Here is a 21,189-nt window from a genome sequence, read left to right as displayed (position 1 = left end):
TCCGGTGCATTTTTGATGCGTTCCACTGCATTCCAGTGCATATATGATGCGTGTTACCACGTTCCAGTACAGTCTAGTGCAGGATAAATTCAGCATATTCGACTTTTTTTCTGGAAATGGAACACCCTGGAACTGGCCGCACTGGTCTGGACTATGCCATTGGAAGCCATATAACCTACTTTCCATGAGTTTTTGATGCAGAAAAAAACGCACTGAACTAAATGTGGTGTGAACCCTAAATGTAAACATTTTTTGCGATTATTTAATTGTAACAGTTCTTTAATGTTCGTTAGTATGATTTTCTAACATTTTGCAAACAACTTTGACAAAACAAGTAAGTTTGACCCTCATGGAACTTAGGGGTTGATTAACTAAAACTGAAGAGTGCAAAATCTGGTTCAGCTGTGCATGGTAGCCAATCAGCTTCTAACTTCAGCTTGTTGGAATATGCTTTGACAAAAAAAAGCCTGGAAGCTGATTGGTTTCTATGCAGATCTGCACCAGATTTTGCACTCTCAAGTTTTAGTAAATCAGCCCCACTTTTTCTTATATTCTTCTAGAAGCTTCTTATCTTAAGATTAGGATAATACAGTAGCTGGCTCATAGTTTAAGCAAATAAAGTCAAGTTAAAGTGAAAACAATTGCCATAAACGCCATGTTTTTATGTCAACTGAACTTTATGATGTGGTATGTGCTAGATTTGTTTATAATAAATATACCCTGGTTTTCCTGTAAACCAAAGACAATAAAATGTATTGTGTATACAGTGTATACAGTGTATGCTATATGTTTAGTGCAAATACTGTAGACATAAGCATTGAATAAGGCAAGAGAGCACAACTACAACTACTCAGTATTTTCTATGTTTTGCTGTTCATGTTTAAAAATAATAGGTTCAATAAATATTAAATCCATAAGGCTAAGTTCACATGTAGGCGTTTTGGGGCATTTTTGGGGAGTTTTTCTGCTCTAGGATCAGCTAAAAAAACGCCCAACAATACAAATCCTATTCATTTCAATGGCCCCTGTTCACATCTGAGCGTTTTGACGTTTTAAGCAAAATGCCCAACGCTCAAAAAAGTATATGAGCTTCTTTTTGGGCAGATTACAGGCATTTTAATTTTTTCCAATGGTTACTAGTCAACCTAAAAACGCCTGCACAAAAACGCCTGTAAAAACGCCTGTAAAACGCCTGAAATACGCCCATAAAAACGCCTGAAAAAACGCCTAAAAAACGCCTGTAAATATCAACACCAAGATGTGAACGTAGCCTAAGGCTACGTTCACATCTAGGTGTTGCTATATTATAGGCATTTTCCATGCGTTTTCCAGGCGTTTTTATAGGCATTTTGATAGGCGTTTTTACAAGCATTTTACAGGTAAAACGCCTGTAAAACACTCTATATTGCCTTTCCAGCGTTTGCATTAAGTCTATGGGGCAAAAATGCCTGTAATCTGCCCAAAAAGAAGCTCTTTTTTGGAGCGTCGGGTGTTTTGCTCAAGGCATCGGAACGCTCAGATGTGAACAGGGACCATTGAAATGAATAGGATTTGTCCTGTTGGGCTTTTTTTGAGCTGATCCTTAGAGCTGAAAAACGCCCCAAAATGCCTACATGTGAACGTAGCAGCCTTAGGTTTTTCCAGATCTCTTCTTCAAAAAATGGGATAGGGTTAGAGAAAGTGGATAAGTGGAGAAGATAAGGGGGTGAACAGATCACAAGACAAGGTTAGGGAAAGTGGATCACAGGATAAGTTTAGTAGAGTGAGGTTGGATTCACACTGGTGCAATTGCAGAGATCACGTGTGATTTGCACCGCATTCCTGTGCACATCACATGCGATGTCTGTGTGGTGCTAATTCAGCCATATAGTTTGTATGGCTGAAATCGCATCGCATTAGCACCAAAATGGTGCAGGACCCCTATTTCAACGCAGATGAATCACATCACACCCATGCAATGTGAATGCATTTTGCAATCTTTTGTTGGGGTGTCGTTAGATAACATTGACACCATCGCAGATCGCATGGATGCAATGCAGGAAACACACAGGATTCTCTGCATTTCCCTGCATCGCATAAGTGTGAACCGAGCCTGAGTCACAAGGAGATCCAGGTTGGTGGGTCCCAAGGGGGAAGTGGGTCATAGAGGAAGGTTAGCGGTAAATAGTGACACAACAAGGTTAGTGAGAGTAGGTCACAGATAAGTCTAGGGAGTTTGGGTTACAGACGAGGGTTGGGCTTAGTCGTTTACAGCAAAAGCTTGAGGTTAGTGGGTCACAGGACAAGGTTAGGGGCAATAGGATACAAGAGAAGGTTAGAAAAGAGTGGCTTATAGGGCAAAGCTTCCAAAAAAGAAACCAAGGCAAAAAAAAAAAAATCCAGAACAGGCTGCTGATGTGTTTATTGTACTGTTATCATTTACCATTATTGTAATTATATATATATATATATATATATATATATATATATATATATATATATATATATGTATTATATATATATATATATTATATTATATATATATATATATATATATATATATATATATATATATATATATATTATATAAACCAGGGTTCTCCAAACTATGGCCCTCCAGTTTTTAAGGAACTACAATTTCCATCATGGCTAGTCATGTCTGTGAATGTCAGAATTTTACAATGCCTCATGGGATGTGTAGTTCTGCAACAGCTGGAGGGCCGTAGTTTGGAGATCCCTGATATACACTATACATTATATAATTATTTTTACACACACAAACACATACACATAGAAATATTAGCAAATCTTTAAATCTTTTACATAGCGCTTAGAAACCTAGTTAACTGCAATAAAATAATGAGTTTTTTCCCTTTTTTCCCTTTTGTGCCCTTGTGCTAGGACCTGGTATGTGTTACATGAAAAGGAGGAGCTTACAATAAATTGCTGAAGCCTTCCTAGGTATACCAGGCTCAGGGGTTTAATCAATTGAGCTTCCTAGAGTGGACCTTTCTGTGACTTTACAAGTCTGCATGAAAAAACTGCTGGCATCTCTAAATACACAGCAATTATAAATAAGGTTTGAACAAACCATAACTTGTATCAATAAAAAGCTGTCCTTGAGGTCCTGTCAAATGACTTTAGGATGTAATCAGCTGCAGACAGGAGAAAGTAATGACCCCCTTAGCCCTTCTTCCAGTGACCAGACAGCATCATTGTAAAGATCGTATCCTACCTCCCTGATTCTCTCGCCTTTCTCCTTCAGAAGCCTATGAGCCCGAGCACTGTAAAGATTTTGAAGCTTTCTTCTGTATCTGAGCCAAGACATATAATCAAGTACATATTTTAATTGCAGAAAGTGACATATAGGTTTTGAGACTAAGGAGAGGGGGGAGCTTCCAACAAGGAAGTGACTGCTGTTGGCTTCAACAAAATGGCTGACTCCAGGAAGAAAAACCAGGAGCTATGCTGGAGGCAATTTACAGCACAGACTAATTTTGGTAGCATAATTATTAATATAGAGTGTATGTTCTTTTCGTAACCACTTAAGCCCCGGAGGATTTGGCTGCTCAAGGACCAGGCCCTATTTTGCAATTCGGCACTGCGTGACTTTAACGGGCAATTGCGTGGACGTGCACTGCTGTACCCAAGTAAAATTGACGTCCTCTTTTTCCCACAAACAGAGCTTTCTTTTGGTAGTACTTGATCACCTGTGCGATTTTTATTTTTTGTGCTCTAAACAAAAAAAGAGCGACAACTTTGAAAAAATAACAATATTTTTTTTGTATATGAAATTCTCAAAAAAAAAAAATGTAAAAATCGAAATTTTTTAACATTTTAGGCCAATTTGTTTTCTGCTACATATTTTTGGTAAAAAAAAATCGCAATAAGTGTATTTTGATTGGTTTGCGCAAAAGTTATTGCGTTTACTAACTACGGGAAAGATTTATGTCATTTTTATTGTTTTTTTTTAAACTAGTAATGGCGGTGATCTGCGATTTTTATTGCGGGACTGCGACATTGTGGTGGACAGATCGGACCCCTGACTGACATTTTTGACACTTTTGGGGGTACCAGTGACATTACTACAGTAATCAGTGCTATAAATATGCACTGTTACTGTAAAAATTACACTGGCAGGGAAGGGGTTAACTTTACTGGTGATCAAGGGGTTAAGTGTGTCCCTAGAGGCGTGATTCTAACTGTGGGGGGGGGGGGGCGTGGCTTGTGATGTAATCACAGGGACATACGATCCTACATAGCAGGATCGCATAGCCTCTGTGATTACTTTAGTGTGAATGACAGACGGCTGTGTTTACATCAGCCGTCTGTCTTTCTCCCTCTCCTGCGGGAGATCGAGAGTGGCCGGCGGACATCGGAGCCGCCGGTCACACGTGCTGGCTCCCCAGGGAGCGAGCGGAGGAGGGAGCACGCTGCCGCCGGCGTGCGCTCGCCCCCTACAGGCTCATGGGCGAGCGACATACCCCTACGTCACTTTGCCTGTAAGCGGCTGACTGCGGCAGTAAATAGTCGTGCGGCGGTCGGCAAGTGGTTTAAAAACATTAATTGTTATCAAACTGTTATTGGTAAAGTTCAGCTTTAACACAGCTAAGAACTTCACAGGCACCAGAAGTTACATGCAAAAAAAACAAGTAAAATATGGGTGCAAAGTAGAGTGTGGGGGGGGGGTGGACTTGTATATAGGGGGAAAAAATAAATAAAAAAATAATTAAAAAGCAACAAGAATGTGTTGGGAGAAAGTAACATAAAAACACCAAGATTCAGGCTACAGTTGACCTAATGCCCCGTACACACGTGCAGATTATCTGAAGACTTTTGTCTTCAGATTTACCTTTTCTATGTAGTGCAAGGGCCTGCCGGATTGCATACAAATTGAAAGTGTTTAGGTTTGACCTCATATTATATGGTTTTGGTAAGTCTGCAGACAAAAGTCTTCAGATAATCTGCACGTGTGTATGGGGCATAAGAAGGAATTGGAAACCTTAGGATCTGTGTATATAAGAAGGAGTGGGAAGCACCGCCATCTAAGTGCAATTAGTCCGAAAACAATTGAAGCCAGAGATAAATGAAAGGTGTCACTCCCATTTGGTGAAATTGTAAAAACATCCTGGTGGAAACTATACAGAGGACCAGAAGCTACACGATCTCTGTGCCAACATTGCAATCCAGGTTGTAGAAGATCACAAAGGAAGAGACCTGAACATGGCACTGTCCTAGAGAGTAGGACTGTGATTATGAAAAAAAAAAATGTTTTAAGTGCCACCTGTTACAGCAACCTATGTCCTATGTGCTACCCCTTGCCAGTAGGACATGGGGTGGGTCATGGAAATTTTTAACAAAGCAAAAAGCGTAACAACCAGCAACTACACAAAATTATATTAAAATGTACATCTATGTTTATAAAATAGTCCACCCTCACCAAACATTTGGTGTGCTTAATGTATATATTTGAACAGTGCTACATCCGTACAATATTATGACTATTATTTTATTTCAGGTACTTATATAGCAACGTCAATTTACAAAGCACTTTACATATACATTGTACATTCACATCAGTCCCTACCCTCAAGAAGCTTACAATCTAAGGTCCCTAACTCACATTCAAACATACACATAGGGCCAATTTAGACAGGAGCCAATTAACCTACCAGCATGTCTTTGAAGACTGGGAAGAAACCGGAGTACCTGGAGGAAACCCACGCAGGAATATGCAAACTGCAGGCAGGTAGTGTCATGGTTGGGATTCAAACCAGTGACCCTTTAGCTGCTAGGAAAAGTGCTAACCACTACAGCATTATATTCAGTAAAAGTTCAATTTTAAGCCAAACAGCAAAGATTACTTTATTTATTAAAATTAACATTTTTTTGGTATACAGAAGGATTTAAGATCTCTCCAGCAGGGATACAGATAGCAATAAAATCACTTTTTTTTCGCCATGACAGAAAGTGTGAAAAAGGAAGCAAATGCAGACACTAACTGAATATAAAACCTGGCGGAGGTTCTAACCCATCCCTTCTGCACTAATTGTGTTCTCTATTGAAAAGAAAATGACAGAAATTCTTGTTTAAGTGCTAATTTTCATGTACAGTAACTCATAGCCAGTAATTAAAATTTACTGGCCTTCAGGAAATTCTGATTAGTTGCTCTTGATTATTGCTCGTAAAAATTAGCAATTAAAAATAGGACTTCTTTATGGATCAAGACCAATCGTTCTTTAATGCTATTTTTTCAAAAATGATAAAAGCATTTTCTATATGTGTTCTTTTTAAAAGTTCCCATTTCATATAAATTTTGTTGAAGAGCAACCTTTCCCTATCCACATTTGTGTGCAGAACCCAGGCCACATATATTTAATAGTTCTGCATTTAGAATAACAACTGTAAATTATATTTCCATAAACATAAAATATTTGTCTATAGGTAAATATACTTAATATAGTTTATTGAGTAAATACAGGTAATTAAACGTGTTGTGCCAGTGTAACTTAAAACACCCACAAAGAGCAATGAGATCACATGGTAGGCTATGACCATTTATATCACCAGGAAGTCTGGTCTCTCGTGCAATGCCAGAAAACTAAAGTAGATATAGGATGCACTATGATCTCTGGTCTCATGATGGTCTATTAACTATGGAAGTCTTATGGTCACAATTTTTTCCAATTTCTACTGAATAAAACTGCCTGCTATTATCAAGAGAAAAGTTTTCTTGTAACTATTCTTTTACAAAATCAATATAAAATCAGAGACCTCCTCTGATTTGCCAACACTGTAGGATCAATAAAGATTTCATAACAAACATCTGTAATGTTGCCTTAAAGAATGCAGACTAAATAAACATCATAGATTGAACATACCTGCAAAATAAGAATGTCATCAGCTATAGGGTCTCTTATGTTTTCATTACCAATTCCTGAATCATCCGCATCAATGAGTCTATCTACAGGAACAACCGGAACACACTGCTGAGTTTTTAGGAAAGCAAATTCCTTGTCCATTGAATCCAGAGTTGGACAAACATTGTATGTGTAGGGAAGCTGCAATGTTCCATTGTTAAACTGGGAAATAAATCTGGGATCTACAGTATGATATAAGTGTGTATTCACAGGGCCAAATGAAGGCAAAGATTTGGACTCTCTGCATTTGGAGACCACAGCGACTATCACAGTCAATACAAACAGAAAAGTAATCAATGACAAGGCAATCACCAGGTACATTTGTAAGTTCGACTGGGAGTTCAGTTTGCTTGGCTGTTTGTTCATTTCGGGAATTATCTGCTGAAAACTATCAGCAATCACCAGGTTTAGAATCACAGAAGCAGACAGGGGTGGGTAGCCATTGTCTTTTACTATGACCACAACTTTATGTTTTAAATAATCTCTATCATGAAAAACGATTGATGTTTTGATCTCCCCAGTGTACCGATCAATAGTAAAAGGTGATGGCTCAGAAACTTGCAAAAAATACGACAACCAGGCATTTTGTCCAGAATCCGCATCCACTGCCACCACTTTGGATACCAAGGAGCCTTGTTCAGATGACCAAGGCACAATCTCAAAGACAGGGCCATCACTGTCTCTTGGTGGGTATAGGATGACTGGTGGGTTATCATTCTGGTCTACCACATGAATTTTTAGGGTTGTGCTGCTGTTCAGTGATGGAAATCCATTGTCTTTTGCAATAATCTGAATGTTGAATTCTTTGTGTTGCTCATAATCAAATGATTTCTGCGCATAAATGACTCCAGTCACTGGATTTATAGATACATGCAAGGATATGGTATCTTTGTCATTACTGTTACTTACTATAAAGTAGGTCAGTTTTGCATTTTCTTCACTGTCAATATCGTTTGCTTGAACATGGAATATGGAAGCTCCTGGTAAATTATTTTCTGGTACAAATGCAGTGTAAGTCAACTTCTCAAATATAGGTGCATTGTCATTAACATCCGCCAAGTCCAAATAGATGACTTTTACAGAAGACAATAGAGGAGAACCCTTGTCAGATGCTTGAATGGTGATGTTATAGGATGACATTTTTTCTCTGTCCAGAGAATCTTTGGTAACAATTTTAAAGAAGTTACTTGCTGATGACACTAATTGAAATGGAATATCCCCAATGATTTGACACTGAACTTCTCCATTTTCTCCTGAGTCTTTATCACGAACTGCAATCAGTGCCACCACAGTTCCAGGGGATGTGTCTTCAGGAATAGGAGAAGACAGGGAGGTGAGGGTTATCTCAGGAACATTGTCATTCTCATCCAATATCTCTATTAAAACTTTGGCATGGGCAGCCAGCCCTCCTCCATCCATGGCTTGTACAGATATTTCATAGTGTTTCTTCATTTCATAATCTAAATGTCCCTTTGTTCGAATGTCTCCATCCTTGTGATTAATTGTAAACATCTGGAGAATATTATTTGCCAGGGTACGGAATGAATATGTAATTTGTGCATTTACACCTTCATCTTCATCAGTTGCCCTGACCTGCAGAACTGTAGAATTTAAAGGTATATTTTCCTTTATGCTTATTTTATATACTTCTTGGGTAAATATAGGTGTATTATCATTAAAATCAGTGATGGCAATCTTAATCAACACAGTGCCTGTTTGTACAGGATTTCCTCCATCAAAGGCTGATAGAACTAGTTCATGGTAATTTTGTGTCTCTCGGTCTAGAGGCTTTTCTAGAACTAGCTCAGGAAATATGCTGCCATCAGAGCTGATCCTTTCTCCTAACACAAAGTGCTCATTAGGACTCAGCTTGTAGCTCTTCAGTGTATTAATTCCTATATCCAAATCCTCAGCTTTTTGCAAAACAAACTTTGCTCCCAGTAAAGCATATTCACTTATTTCTAATTGTATTGCTTCATAATGAAATGTTGGTGCATTGTCATTTATATCTTGAATTTCAATCCTAACATTAAACACATTTAAAGGATTCTCAGCCACAGCATCAAAGGTCAGGACACAATCAGCTGCAGCCCCACACAGTGTCTCTCTGTCTATCCTCTCTGCAATAAAAAGATCTCCATTCTCCAGATTGATACTGAAATATTTTTCAGAAACATCAGACACAATACGGAGTTTTCTTGCTGTGATATCCTTCACATTCATTCCAAGATCTTTCACTAAATCCCCAACAACTGAACCTTTCCTCATTTCTTCTACAATGGAATAATGAATCTGAGCAGAGACTGAATGACACAACCAGGAAAATAATGAAATCACTACTTGCCATCTGATTTCCAGGGGTGACTGTGGTTGATGCATTTTCAAGACAGCCGTTCCTTTTATTGTTGAGAATATATAAGAGGAATTCCTTGTAGAATGTATAATCCGTATTTGAATACAAATTCCAGAATATCTTCTTCTTTATTAGACCTGAAGCACTCCCATCTCATGCAGAAATGCTCTATATTCACTCTTGCAGTTGTACTGCCTGTCTCATAGAGGCATGCATCTCTCACATCCTTCCTTATTGGTTGAACAGCGGCGCTCTGAGGTACAATTTGGGTACTACAACATTTTAGAGTTACTTTCATAAATACAGACTAGGATTTAGGGACCATTCACATGAACGTCATCAGTTACCTTACTGAAACTGATTAAAAAAAAAAATCTCTGGTCCTTTAGTGTTCATTAATATTGTTTTTTAATACTTAAAAAAAAAAACACAAAGCAAAACAAGTAATGTTGTACCTCATGATACACCCTTATATTATTCTAAAAGCTTTTGGCCTAAGATTGAGATAGTGGTTGGTTGGAAGTTTAAGCACATTAAGTCAATTTAACGTGAAAACAATTGCCATGAAGGCCATATTTTTATGTGAACTGAACTTTGTGACATGACATGTGTTAATTTTTTTTATGATAATTACACCCTGATATTCTGGTAAATAAAAAACATTTAAAATGTATTGTGTATACAGTGTATGCTATATGTTTAGCAGAAATACTGCGTACAAGCGTCGAATTAGGCAAGAGAGCACAACTACAACTACTCAGTATTTTTTATTTTTGCTGTTCATGTTTATGAATAATAGGTTCAATAAATATGAAGCCCATTAGGTTTTTCCAGATCTCTTCTTAAAAAAATGGGATAAGGTTAGAGAGAGTGGCTCAAGGAGAAGATAAGGGGTGAAAAGGTCACAAGACAAGGTTAGGAAAAGTGGGTCACAGAAGGTTCGTAGGAGTGGGTCATAGGAGGATCCAGGTGGGTCACATGGCATAAGTAGGTCATTAAGGAAGGTTAAAATAAATAGTGACCCAACAAGGTTAGTGGGAGTAGATCACAGAAAAGGTTAGGGAGAGTGGGTTACAGGCCAGGGTTGGGCTGATTTGGTCACAGCATAGGGTTAGTGGGTCACAGGACAAGTTTAGGGGCAGTGGGATACAAGACAAGGTTAGAAAAAAGTAGTTTATTGGCCATAGTTTCCTAAAACAATAAACCAAAAAATCCAGGACAGACTGCTGATATGTTTATTTTACTGTTTTATCTATTATTGTATCATTATATAATATAATTCGTGTAATTATTATACAAACACATACACACAAAAATATTAGTACATTTTTTAGAAAGAGATTTAAAACCTAGTCTAAAATAGTTTACTGCAAAAAAATAATGACTTTGTCAGCAAAATACGCAATCTTTTTTTTTCTGTTTGTGTTCTTATTGACTCAAGCTAGAGCTGGGTATGTGCTATATGAAAAGAAGGAGCTTGCATTAAATTGCTGATGCCTCCCTAGGTATACCAGGCTCAAAATGGTTTAATGAGCTGAGCTTCCTAACTTGTCAGTGACTATACAAGTCTACATGAATACATTGGTGGCATTTGCTAATATACAGCAACATTATTAACTTTGGGAAAGAAAGCCCTAACTTGTATCAGTAAAAGGCTGTCCTGCAGCTCCCGTCAAATGACTTTGCCTACCTGCGATTATATCTGCAGGTAGCTGCAGGTAAGAGGATGTATTTCCTCATTCTACCTACTGATCAGACAGCATCATTATAAGGTAAGAGACTGCAGAAAAGTTGATCTGTGTCAAACATTAGTTAAAGATGACTAGCGGGTATGAATATTTTATACATAGTTACACTGGCCCAACTTAGACCAATGTAACTATGTATATACACTACTTGGTTGATAGCACTCGAAGCTGGAAATGACTGAAGTAGACACCTCTCCTATAATTATCTCCACTTGCTTCCAGGTCCCATATTGAGCAGGTGGCCTACTGTATTGTTAACACAGCAGGTCAACTACTCAACATGTGTGTCATTCAGAGAATTCTTTGCATTTTCTTAATGAACATATAGCATTCTCTGATTAGAGAAAGTTGAAGGAGATGGAGGGGGAATCTGAGGACTGTGATCAGCCTACCTTAGCTGACATTCTGCGGGCTATTAATAAGTGCAAGGCCTCAGTGGATCACGTGTTCAGTAAGCAGCAGGTCGGCCATTCAGCACGGGACCCGAAAGCAAGTGGAGATCACTGTAGTGGAGAAGAGATCCGCCACTAAGACCGTAACGTTTACCATAAAGCGCCCCTGTCCCCACATGCTTGCACGCAGAAGCAATCACATACGTACGTCGCGCCCACATATGTAAACTACGTTTTAACCACACATGTGAGGTATCGCTGCAAACGTTAGAGTGAGAGAAACACTTCTAGCTCAAGACCTCCTCTGTAACTCTAAACTGGGAACCTGTAATATCATTTTAACGTGTCGCCTATGGAGATTTTTAAGTACCGAAGTTTGGCATCATTCCGCGAATGTGCGCAATTTTAAAGTATGACATGTTAGGTATCTATTTACTCGGCAAAAAAATATAAAAAAACACCGTGCTAACTGATCAAATCACCAAAAAGCTACTAGCACTACAATCGACAGGAACAATTGTGCACAAATAAAATATAGAAATAAGTGCAGCACTAAATATCTGTGTATAAATATTATGCATGTGTATATACTGGTGAAGAAATAAAATCAAAAACCAGTCCACAGAGTTAAAAAGTGAAAAATCAAAAAATAAGTCCACATTTCCGAAACATGCTGGAGGAAAAATACTGGAAACCAGATAAGAAGCCGAAGTGTTCAAATTTCAGTGGTCACCAGTGTGACAAGACCCACCCCGGATAATGGAGGTATATGTGCTTACCAGAAATAAATGGACCGAGGTACTTTTAGTAAATGGGTCAAACAGACAGGGTTATCAGCCCTGCCTGTAATTATTCCATGTCATATATGCTGGTTACCTGCTGATTCTTGTAAGTGATTTATATTTTTTTTAATAAAAAAAATGTTTTAAGCGGTTTTACACTATGTGCGACTGGCTTGTTTTAAATACTGGCTCAAAACCTTGAGATACAGCCAATCTATCCAGAAGTATGGTGATATATCCTGAATGAAGATTCCTAAATCATCAGGATCTTTACACCTCTGATGATTATCCCTGTCTGTATGACCCATATTATAAACATGTTATACTTACCTACTCTGTGCAGTGGTTTTACACATAGTAGCCCTGATCTTACTCTTCTCGGGTCCCTCTTCAGCGCTCTTGGCCCCTCTGTCCTGTTGAGCGCCCCCAGAGCAAGCAAGCAATGGGGGCATCTAAGCAAGCTCGTTCATGAGCCGCGGCCCTGCGTGTCCATTCACATACAGAGCTGCAGCTCGGCCCCACCCCCTCTATCTTCTCATTGACTCACTATCTGTGATTGACAGCAGCCAATCAGGAGCCAATCAGGAGTCTCAGCCAACGAGGAGGGAGAGTCCACGGAGAGCAGAGGCTCTTGTGCACACCGCTAGAGGAAGGTCAGGCTCAGGTTAGTATTGGGGGGGCTGCTTACAATAAAACTTTGAGCCTTTACAACCACTTTAATCCCACCGATATATACCTGTTTTCTAAGTCAGTTACATTAATGACATGCCATAAATGATAACTGCTATAGCTTCTAGGGTGCTTATGTTAGCTCTAAACCCAACTATAAAGCCATCACATTGCTGGTGTCATAGCTGATCACATGTGCAGGCAACTGCAGATCAAGCAGAGGCTTATATGACAGCTTCCTTAGCTATAACGGCTTGTAAGGTTTTTTTTCCACTTAAAATTATTTTTTCCCTAAACATAAAATACTTATTTGTTGTTACGTATACATAATAAATACAGTCAATCACTAGCATTGTGACACTATAGCTTAAAACAGCCATATAGAAAATAATTTTTCTTTATGCTGATATGTTTTTTTCTGAGCAATGCAACTACATCGTAGGCAATGGCCATTTATGTTCCGATGGGGTTTGATCTCCAGTGCAATGCTAGAAAACTAAAGGAGATATGGGATGCGCTATGAGTGCTGGTCTCATGATGGTCTGGTTACTATGGATGCCTTATGGTCACAAGGGTTTACCATCTCTATTGAATGAAACTGCTTGCTATTATTATGAGCATTTTTGTAACTATTCTTTTACCAAATCATTAAAATAAAATAAAATAAAATATCAGAAAATAACAGAAAATTGAAAATCATTATTATTTGTCAACACCAAAGGGTCAATATAGCCTTTATAACAAACATATCCACAACATTGTTTTAAAGTATGCAGACTAATAAAAAAAATCATAGTTTGAACATACCTGCAAAATAAACCTGTCATCAGCTATGGGTTCTCTTATGTTTTCATTACCAATTCCTGAATCATCCGCATCAATGAGTCTATCTACAGGAACAACCGGAACACACTGCTGAGATTTGAGGAAAGCGAGTTCCTTGTCCATTGAATCCAGAGTTGGAAAAGCATTGTATGTGTATGGCAGCTGCAATGTTCCATTGTTAAACTGGGAAATAAATCTGGGATCTACAGTATGATATAAGTGGGTATTCACAGGGCCGAAGGAAGGCAAAGATTTGGACTCTCTGCATTTGGAGACCACAGCGACGATCACAGTCAATACAAATAGAAAAGTAATCAATGACAAGGCAATCACCAGGTACATTTGTAAGTTCGACTGAGATTCCAGTTTGCTTGGCTCTTTGTTCATTTCAGGAATTATTTGCTGAAAATTATCAGCAATCAACAGGTTTAGAGTCACAGAAACAGACAGGGGTGGGTAGCCATTGTCTTTTACTATGACCACAACTTTATGTTTTAAAGAATCTCTATCATGAAAAACATTTGATGTTTTGATCTCCCCAGTGTACTGATCAATAGTAAAAAGTGATGGCTCAGAAACTTGCAAAAAATAAGACAACCAGGCATTGTGTCCAGAATCTGCATCCACTGCGACCACTTTAGACACTATGGAACCTTGTTCAGATGACCAAGGCACAATCTCAAAGACAGGGCCATCACTGTCTCTTGGTGGGTATAGGATGACTGGTGGGTTATCATTCTGGTCTACCACATGAATTTTTAGAGTTGTGCTGCTGTTCAGTGATGGGAAACCATTGTCTTTAACAATAACCTGAATGTTAAATTCTCTGTGTTGCTCATAATCAAATGATTTTTGTGCATAAATGACTCCGGTCACTGGATTTATGGACACATGCAATGACACAGGATCTTTATCAATACTGTTACCTAATATAAAGTAAGTCAGTTTGGCATTTTCTTCACTGTCAATATCTTTTGCTTGAATATGAAATATAGAAGCTCCTGGTAAATTATTTTCTGGTACAAATGCAGTGTAAATCAACTTCTCAAAAACAGGTGCATTGTCATTAACATCCGCCAAGTCCAAATAGATGACTTTTACAGAAGACAAAAGAGGAGAACCCTTATCAGATGCTTGAATGGTGATGTTATAGGATGACATTTTTTCTCTGTCCAGAGAATCTTTGGTAACAATTTTAAAGAAGTTACTTGCTGATGACACTAATTGAAATGGAATATCCCCAATGATTTGACACTGAACCTCTCCGTTTTCTCCTGAGTCTTTATCGCGAACTGCAATGAGCGCCACCACAGTTCCAGGGGATGTGTCTTCAGGAATAGGAGAAGACAGGGAGGTGAGGGTTATCTCAGGAACATTGTCATTCTCATCCAATATCTCTATTAAAACTTTGGTATGGGAAGCCAGCCCTCCTCCATCCATGGCTTTTGCAGATATTTCATAGTGTTTCTTCATTTCATAATCTAAATGTCCCTTTGTTCTGATGTCTCCATTCTTGTGATTAATTGTAAACATCTGGAGAATGTTATTTGCCAGGGTATTGAATGAATATGTAATCTGTGCATTTACTCCTTCATCTTCATCAGTTGCCCTGACCTGCAGAACTGTGGAATTAAAAGGTATATTTTCCTTAATGCTTACTTTATATACTTCTTGGGTAAATATAGGTGTATTGTCATTAAAATCAGTGATGGCAATTTTAATCACCACAGTGCCTGTTTGTACAGGATTTCCTCCATCAAAGGCTGATAGAATTAGTTCATGGTAATTGTGTGTCTCTCGGTCTAGAGGCTTTTCTAGAACTAGTTCAGGAAATATACTGACATCAGAGCTGATCCTTTCTTCTAAGACAAAGTGCTCATTAGGACTCAGCTTGTAGCTCCTCAGTGTATTAATTCCTATATCCAAATCCTCAGCTTTCTGCAAAACAAACTTTGCTCCTGGTGAAGCAGATTCACTTATTTCTAATTGTATTGCTTCATAATGAAATCTTGGTGGATTGTCATTTATATCTTGAATTTCAATCCTAACATTAAACACATTTAAAGGATTCTCAGCCACAGCATCAAAGGTCAGGACACAATCAGCTGCAGCCCCACACAGTGTCTCTCTGTCTATCCTCTCTGCAATAAAAAGGTCTCCATTCTCCAGATTGATACTGAAATATTTTTCAGAAACATCAGACACAATACGGAGTTTTCTTGCTGTGATATCCTTCACATTCATTCCAAGATCTTTCACTAAATCCCCAACAACTGAACCTTTCCTCATTTCTTCTACAATGGAATAATGAATCTGAGCAGAGACTGAATGACACAACCAGGAAAATAATAAAATCACTACTTGCCATCTGATTTCCAGGGGTGACTGTGGTTGATGCATTTTCAAGACAGCCATTCCTTCTATTGCTGGGAAAATATAAGAGGAATTCCTTGTAGAATGTATAATCCTTAATTGAATTCAAATTCCAGAATATCTTCTTCTTTATTAGACCTGAAGCACTCCCATCTCATGCAGAAATGCTCTATATCTACTCTTGCAGTTGTCTCATAGAGGCATGCATCTCTCACATCCTTCCTTATTGGTTTAACAGCGGCGCTCTGAGGTGCAACTGGGGTACTACAACATTTTAAGGTTACTTTCATAAATGCAGACTAAGATTTAGGGATCTTTCACATGAGCGTCATCTGTTCTAAAACTGATTTACATAAAAAATCTCTGGTCCTTTAATGTTTATTACTGTTATTTGTTAATACTCCTAAAAAAAAACACAAAGCAAAACAAGTAACTTTGTACTTCATGATACACACTTATATTATTCTAAAGGTTTTTAGGCATATGATTGAGATAATTGTTGGTTCATAGTTTAAGCACATTATGTCAGTTTAAAGTGAAAATAATCGCGATAGAGGGCATGTTTTTATGTGAACTGAACTTTGTGACACGGCATGTGCTAAATTTTTTCTATGATAATTACACCCTGATCTTCTGGTAAATCAAAAACATTGAAAATATATTGTGTATACAGTGTATGCCATATGTTTAGCAGAAATACTGTGTACATAAGCGTCATATTAGGCAAGAGATCACAATTACAACGACTCAGTATTTTCTATGTTTTGCTGTTCATGTTTATAAATAATAGGTTCAATAAATATAGGATAGGTTTTTCCAGATCTCTTCATCAAAAAATGGGATAAAGTTAGCGTAAAATGGCTCAAAGGAGAAGATAAGGGGTGAATAGCTCACAAGAAAAGGTTAGGTAAAGTGCATCACAGGAGAAGGTTCGGAGGAGTGAGTATCAAGAGGATCCAGATGGGTGGGTCACATGGAGAAAGTGGGTCATAACGGCAGGTTAGAGGTAAATAGTCACACAGCAAGGTTAGTGGGAGTAGATCACAGACATGGTTAGGAAGAGTGGGTTACAGGCCATGGTTGGGTTGAGTCGGTCACATGAATACATTGATGGCGTGTCTCAATATAATGCCTTAACTTGTATCAGTCAAAGGCTGTCCTGGAGCTCCCGTTAAATGACTTACTGAAAACCTTATCTCATCAGCTGCAGGTAGAAGGAAGTATTTCCTCATTCTTCCTAGTGATCAGACAGCAATATTATACGAAAAGAGACTGCACTAAGGGATAATCTGTGTCAAACATTAGTTAAAGATAAAGTCCTCCTGGTATGGATATTTTATACATAGTTACACTGGCCCAACATGGACCAATGAAACTATCTATATACCATACCTTGCTGATGTCCCCTGATGGGAGGAAATCATGAAATAGACACCTCTACTATAGTGACCTCCACTTGCTTCCTGGTACCTTGCTGAACAGGTGGCCTACTGCATTGTGAACACAGCAAGTCAGCTAATCAGCATGGGTGTCATTCAGAGAATGCTTCGTGTTTTCCTTATGAATGTATAGCATTCTCTGATTAGAGAAGGTTAAGAGTGTGATGTCACCGCCCTGCCTTGTCCAATTAGATACCACTTTTAATTTATTCAAAAAATGCAAAGCACTCTTGAATGGTGCCCTAGTTAAACAACGGACCTTCTGTGTTCTGTAAGCATTCTGCATGGGACCTAAAAGCAAGTGGAGATCACTGAAATAGTGGTATCAGTAGTTTCCAGCTACCAGGGGCATCGGGCAAGTATGGTATATACCAGGGGTATTGAATTAAAATTCTTGGAGGCCTGGCCATTAAAATTTTTATCCAGCAGATGTCCGAGTCTCATGTTTGTGCTATGACTCGGTTTCATCACATTACAGCCCCTCCCGATTACATTACAGTTTCCCCTTTTACATCAGTGTCATCAGTCCTTCCCTTTACATCACAGCCCCCCCCCCCTTTACACTACAGTGCCCCTTTTATATTGCAAAACCCTGCTTTACATCAGAGAACCCCCTCCCCTTTACAATACAGCCCCCATTTACATTACAGTGTCAGTCTACATCACCATACCCCACTTTACAATACTGCACCCCTACTCTGTAAAGACAGCTGCAGTAAGAGCCCACCAAAGCATCAGAAAGGAGGAAACCCAGTCTTTGGTAATGTCCATGGGTTCCAGACTTCAGGCTGTCTATGCCAGTAAAGGATTCTCAATAAAATATTAAAAATTTACTTTTTTTTTTTTAATGATTATATTAATTTGTCAAATTACATTTGAGCCCCTGAAAATGGTGGGACTGTGTATAAAAAATGGTTGCAGTTACTAACATTTGTACTTGATATTTATGTTCAATCCCTTGAATTAAAGCTGAAAGTCTGCAATTCAAATTCATCTAAATTGTTTTGTTTTAATTTTATTCTTGTCGCATACAGAGCCAAAAGTATGAAAATTATGCCAGTGTCCAAAAATATATACGCCTAACTGTGAATCTCTGATGGATTTTTTATTTATTCAGTGTCCTGAGAAAATTTCTCTTTTCTGTGGTCATTGGGACAGGACACAGATAGAAATAAAATCACTTTTATTCACCATGACTAAGGTGTGAAAAAGTCAGAAAAGGCATGACACAGGTTACAAATAAAACCTGGCAGGGGTTCTTCTAACCTATCCCTGCTACATTAATATTCTTCACTATTGAAAAAAAAAAATGGCAGAACTTCCTGTTTAAGAGCTAAATCTTATGTAGATTAACTCATAGCAAGCAATAAAAATATACTGGCCCCAAGCAACTGTGACTGGTTAATCTTAAAACGGTAATAAACCCCACACCAAAAGTTTATATTGCAGCTTACCAATCATTAAATGTGGTGGCGGAATTAGTTGTCTTTGTTCCCCTCTGTTTTCACCTGGTGTTCTGACCAGTAACTTACCCCCTGCATTAGAGTGCCCCAGAGTTGTATAAAGTACTCGAAACCCATACTTGAGTAAAAGTACAAGTGCTCGGTCAAAAAGTGACTTGAGTAGAAGTGGAAGTGCTCAATCAAAAAGTGACTTGAGTAGAAGTACTAAAGTATTTAACATTTTTTGTACTTAAGTATTGCAAGTAGTTTTTTAAAAAATTTTGCTACTCAAGTACTGAAAGTAAAAGTACCAGTAGTTTTGAATAAAAATTGCTACTCAAGTACTGAAAGTAAAAGTACAAGTACTGTGTTATGTAGTTATTAAAGAAAGAAGTCAAAAGTTTGAACATCATATTGTTTTTTATTATTTCAAATGCAGCTTTTATTTATGCATACAGTAGCATTTATTTTCGTATGCGCTGATAATACACATGTTTTGAACTTCATGAAACCTGCCATCTACTGTTCTGGCAGTGGTAATTTTTATAATAGTAACGAGTAACTATGCAGCACAATAAAAAAAATATTGGAGTAGAAGTATTGAAATCATTGAAAAAATGTAGTGAAGTAAAAGTGGAAGTAGGAGAAAAAAATTCTACTCTAGGAAAGTACAGATACCGCCTTTCAGTACTTAAGTACAGTAGTGAAGTAGTTCTACTTAGTTACTATACATCTCTGGAGTGCCCCCACTCTGGATGAATGAGCACAGGCGTACTTTGGATAGCAGTATTATCAGTCTGGGGGAGGGGAGTGGGGACATGGCTTGGCTGGAGCCTGGGCTGAGGCTGTCATTTCACATATCCACAGGATCTTGCAGTGATGTATGGTGCATGGGATCTTTTTGTCTATTGGGGGAGGGGAGTGTTAGTTATGGTAACAGATTTAAATACACTAAGAAATGTAAGCTAAACTCCAGATAATACTTTATGAGCAGTTTTAATATAAAGATTTTACATACATACTCTGATAAATTTTAAAGTGGAGTTCCACCCTATTTTTATACTTACCTCCATCTTCTCGCTCCGGGTCACCTGAAAAAGAAATGGATAATCGCATATTTTTTTTTTTTTTTACTTACCTCGTAGCGAACAAAATATACTTACCTTACTTCCTTCTTCCTCCTTCCTCGGCCGCGGCCCGTCGTCACTTCCTGGCTCTGCAATGATTCCTGGGAGCTGGACGTCATAGCTCCCAGGAATCATTGCGCCTGCACCGGCCCCGACGTCAGTTCCGGGTCGCGCGCGTCATCCCCTTCTAAACAGCTTCTGGGCATGCCCAGAAGCTGTGGAGGGGTGACGCGCGCGACCCGGAAGTGACGTCGGGGCCGGCGCAGAGCATCGTGGGACCACAGAAGGCGGAAGAAGACGCCGAAGAGGACGCGCTGGCTTCAAGCTGCCCACATCTGAGATGGCAGCGCTGGACAAGACGTTTGCAAGGTAAGTATTTCGTCTTGCAGGTAAGTGCAACCCGGGACAGATCAGAGGCTAGCCATTGTGGAATGCACTAGCCCTGACTGTCCCGGGGGTATTAAAAAAAAAAAAAACAAATCCAGGGTGGAACTCCGCTTTAAGCACCCCTGCCAGTGTTAAATGGCACTCTGTAGCTGATGAATTTTGCTGGAGAGCTTATCCTTTTGGAAAACAACAGTGTTACATATGCTAACAGACTTGAAGGAGAAGTAGAGCCAAAGCTTGTTTGGTTGTACTTCTGTGGATCACAGGAGTACAGTTTGTTTTGTATTCCTGTGAAGCCCGCTGTCGGCTGACATCGCAGAGCTGGTGCAGGCTTGGGCAAGATTGCGACAATGAAGTCGGGATCTGCCTTCATGCCTGGACCGCCCCCTCCTGCCCCTTCACAGCACAGCGCTCCAGTAAGCATGGGGTGCAGATCAGAGAGTGGTGACTGATAGTCACCAGCTCTCTGCTCAGGGAACCATGAGACCCGAGCAATTAGCGGTGTTAGATTGCTTGGTTCTCAGTGTTCGAGCAGGCGGGGGACAGATGCGGCATCGCACCGATGCTAATACTTTATAAGCAGTTTTGGGATAAAGCATATACATACATAAATATAGTCTGATCATTGTATGCACCCCTGCCAGTGTCTGTAATGAATAAATTTTGCTGGAGAGCTTATCCTTTTAGAAAACAACAGATTTACTGGCTGGATCAACAGATGAATATGAAGAAAAACAAGTCTAAAAAAGAAAA

At 38.8% G+C, this 21,189-nt stretch overlaps 3 protein-coding genes across 16 annotated transcripts in view; all 3 read right to left on the bottom strand.

Moving 5' to 3' along the window:
- Positions 1–21,189, bottom strand: part of LOC309553178 (protocadherin gamma-B2-like) — a 374,843-nt gene that overhangs the window by 41,172 nt on the left and 312,482 nt on the right. The window lies entirely within an intron of this gene.
- Positions 6,819–9,278, bottom strand: LOC309554613 (protocadherin gamma-B1-like; the record flags this gene model as incomplete). The annotated part of the gene is made up of 1 exon (XM_082256333.1): positions 6,819–9,278. The coding sequence occupies one exon, from the start codon at positions 9,276–9,278 to the stop codon at positions 6,819–6,821; it is 2,460 nt and encodes an 819-aa protein (XP_082112459.1).
- LOC309554612 (protocadherin gamma-B2-like) lies at positions 13,621–16,209 on the bottom strand (the record flags this gene model as incomplete). The annotated part of the gene is made up of 1 exon (XM_082256332.1): positions 13,621–16,209. Exon 1 carries the CDS (start codon positions 16,081–16,083, stop codon positions 13,621–13,623), a length of 2,463 nt encoding a protein of 820 aa, XP_082112458.1. The 5' UTR covers positions 16,084–16,209.

The sequence above is a fragment of the Pelophylax lessonae genome, assembly GCF_965119305.1.
Source record: "Pelophylax lessonae genome assembly, chromosome: 4".
NCBI lineage: Eukaryota > Metazoa > Chordata > Amphibia > Anura > Ranidae > Pelophylax > Pelophylax lessonae.
The sequence above is the reverse complement of the archived record's forward strand: the minus strand, read 5'-3'. Positions and strand labels throughout refer to the sequence as shown.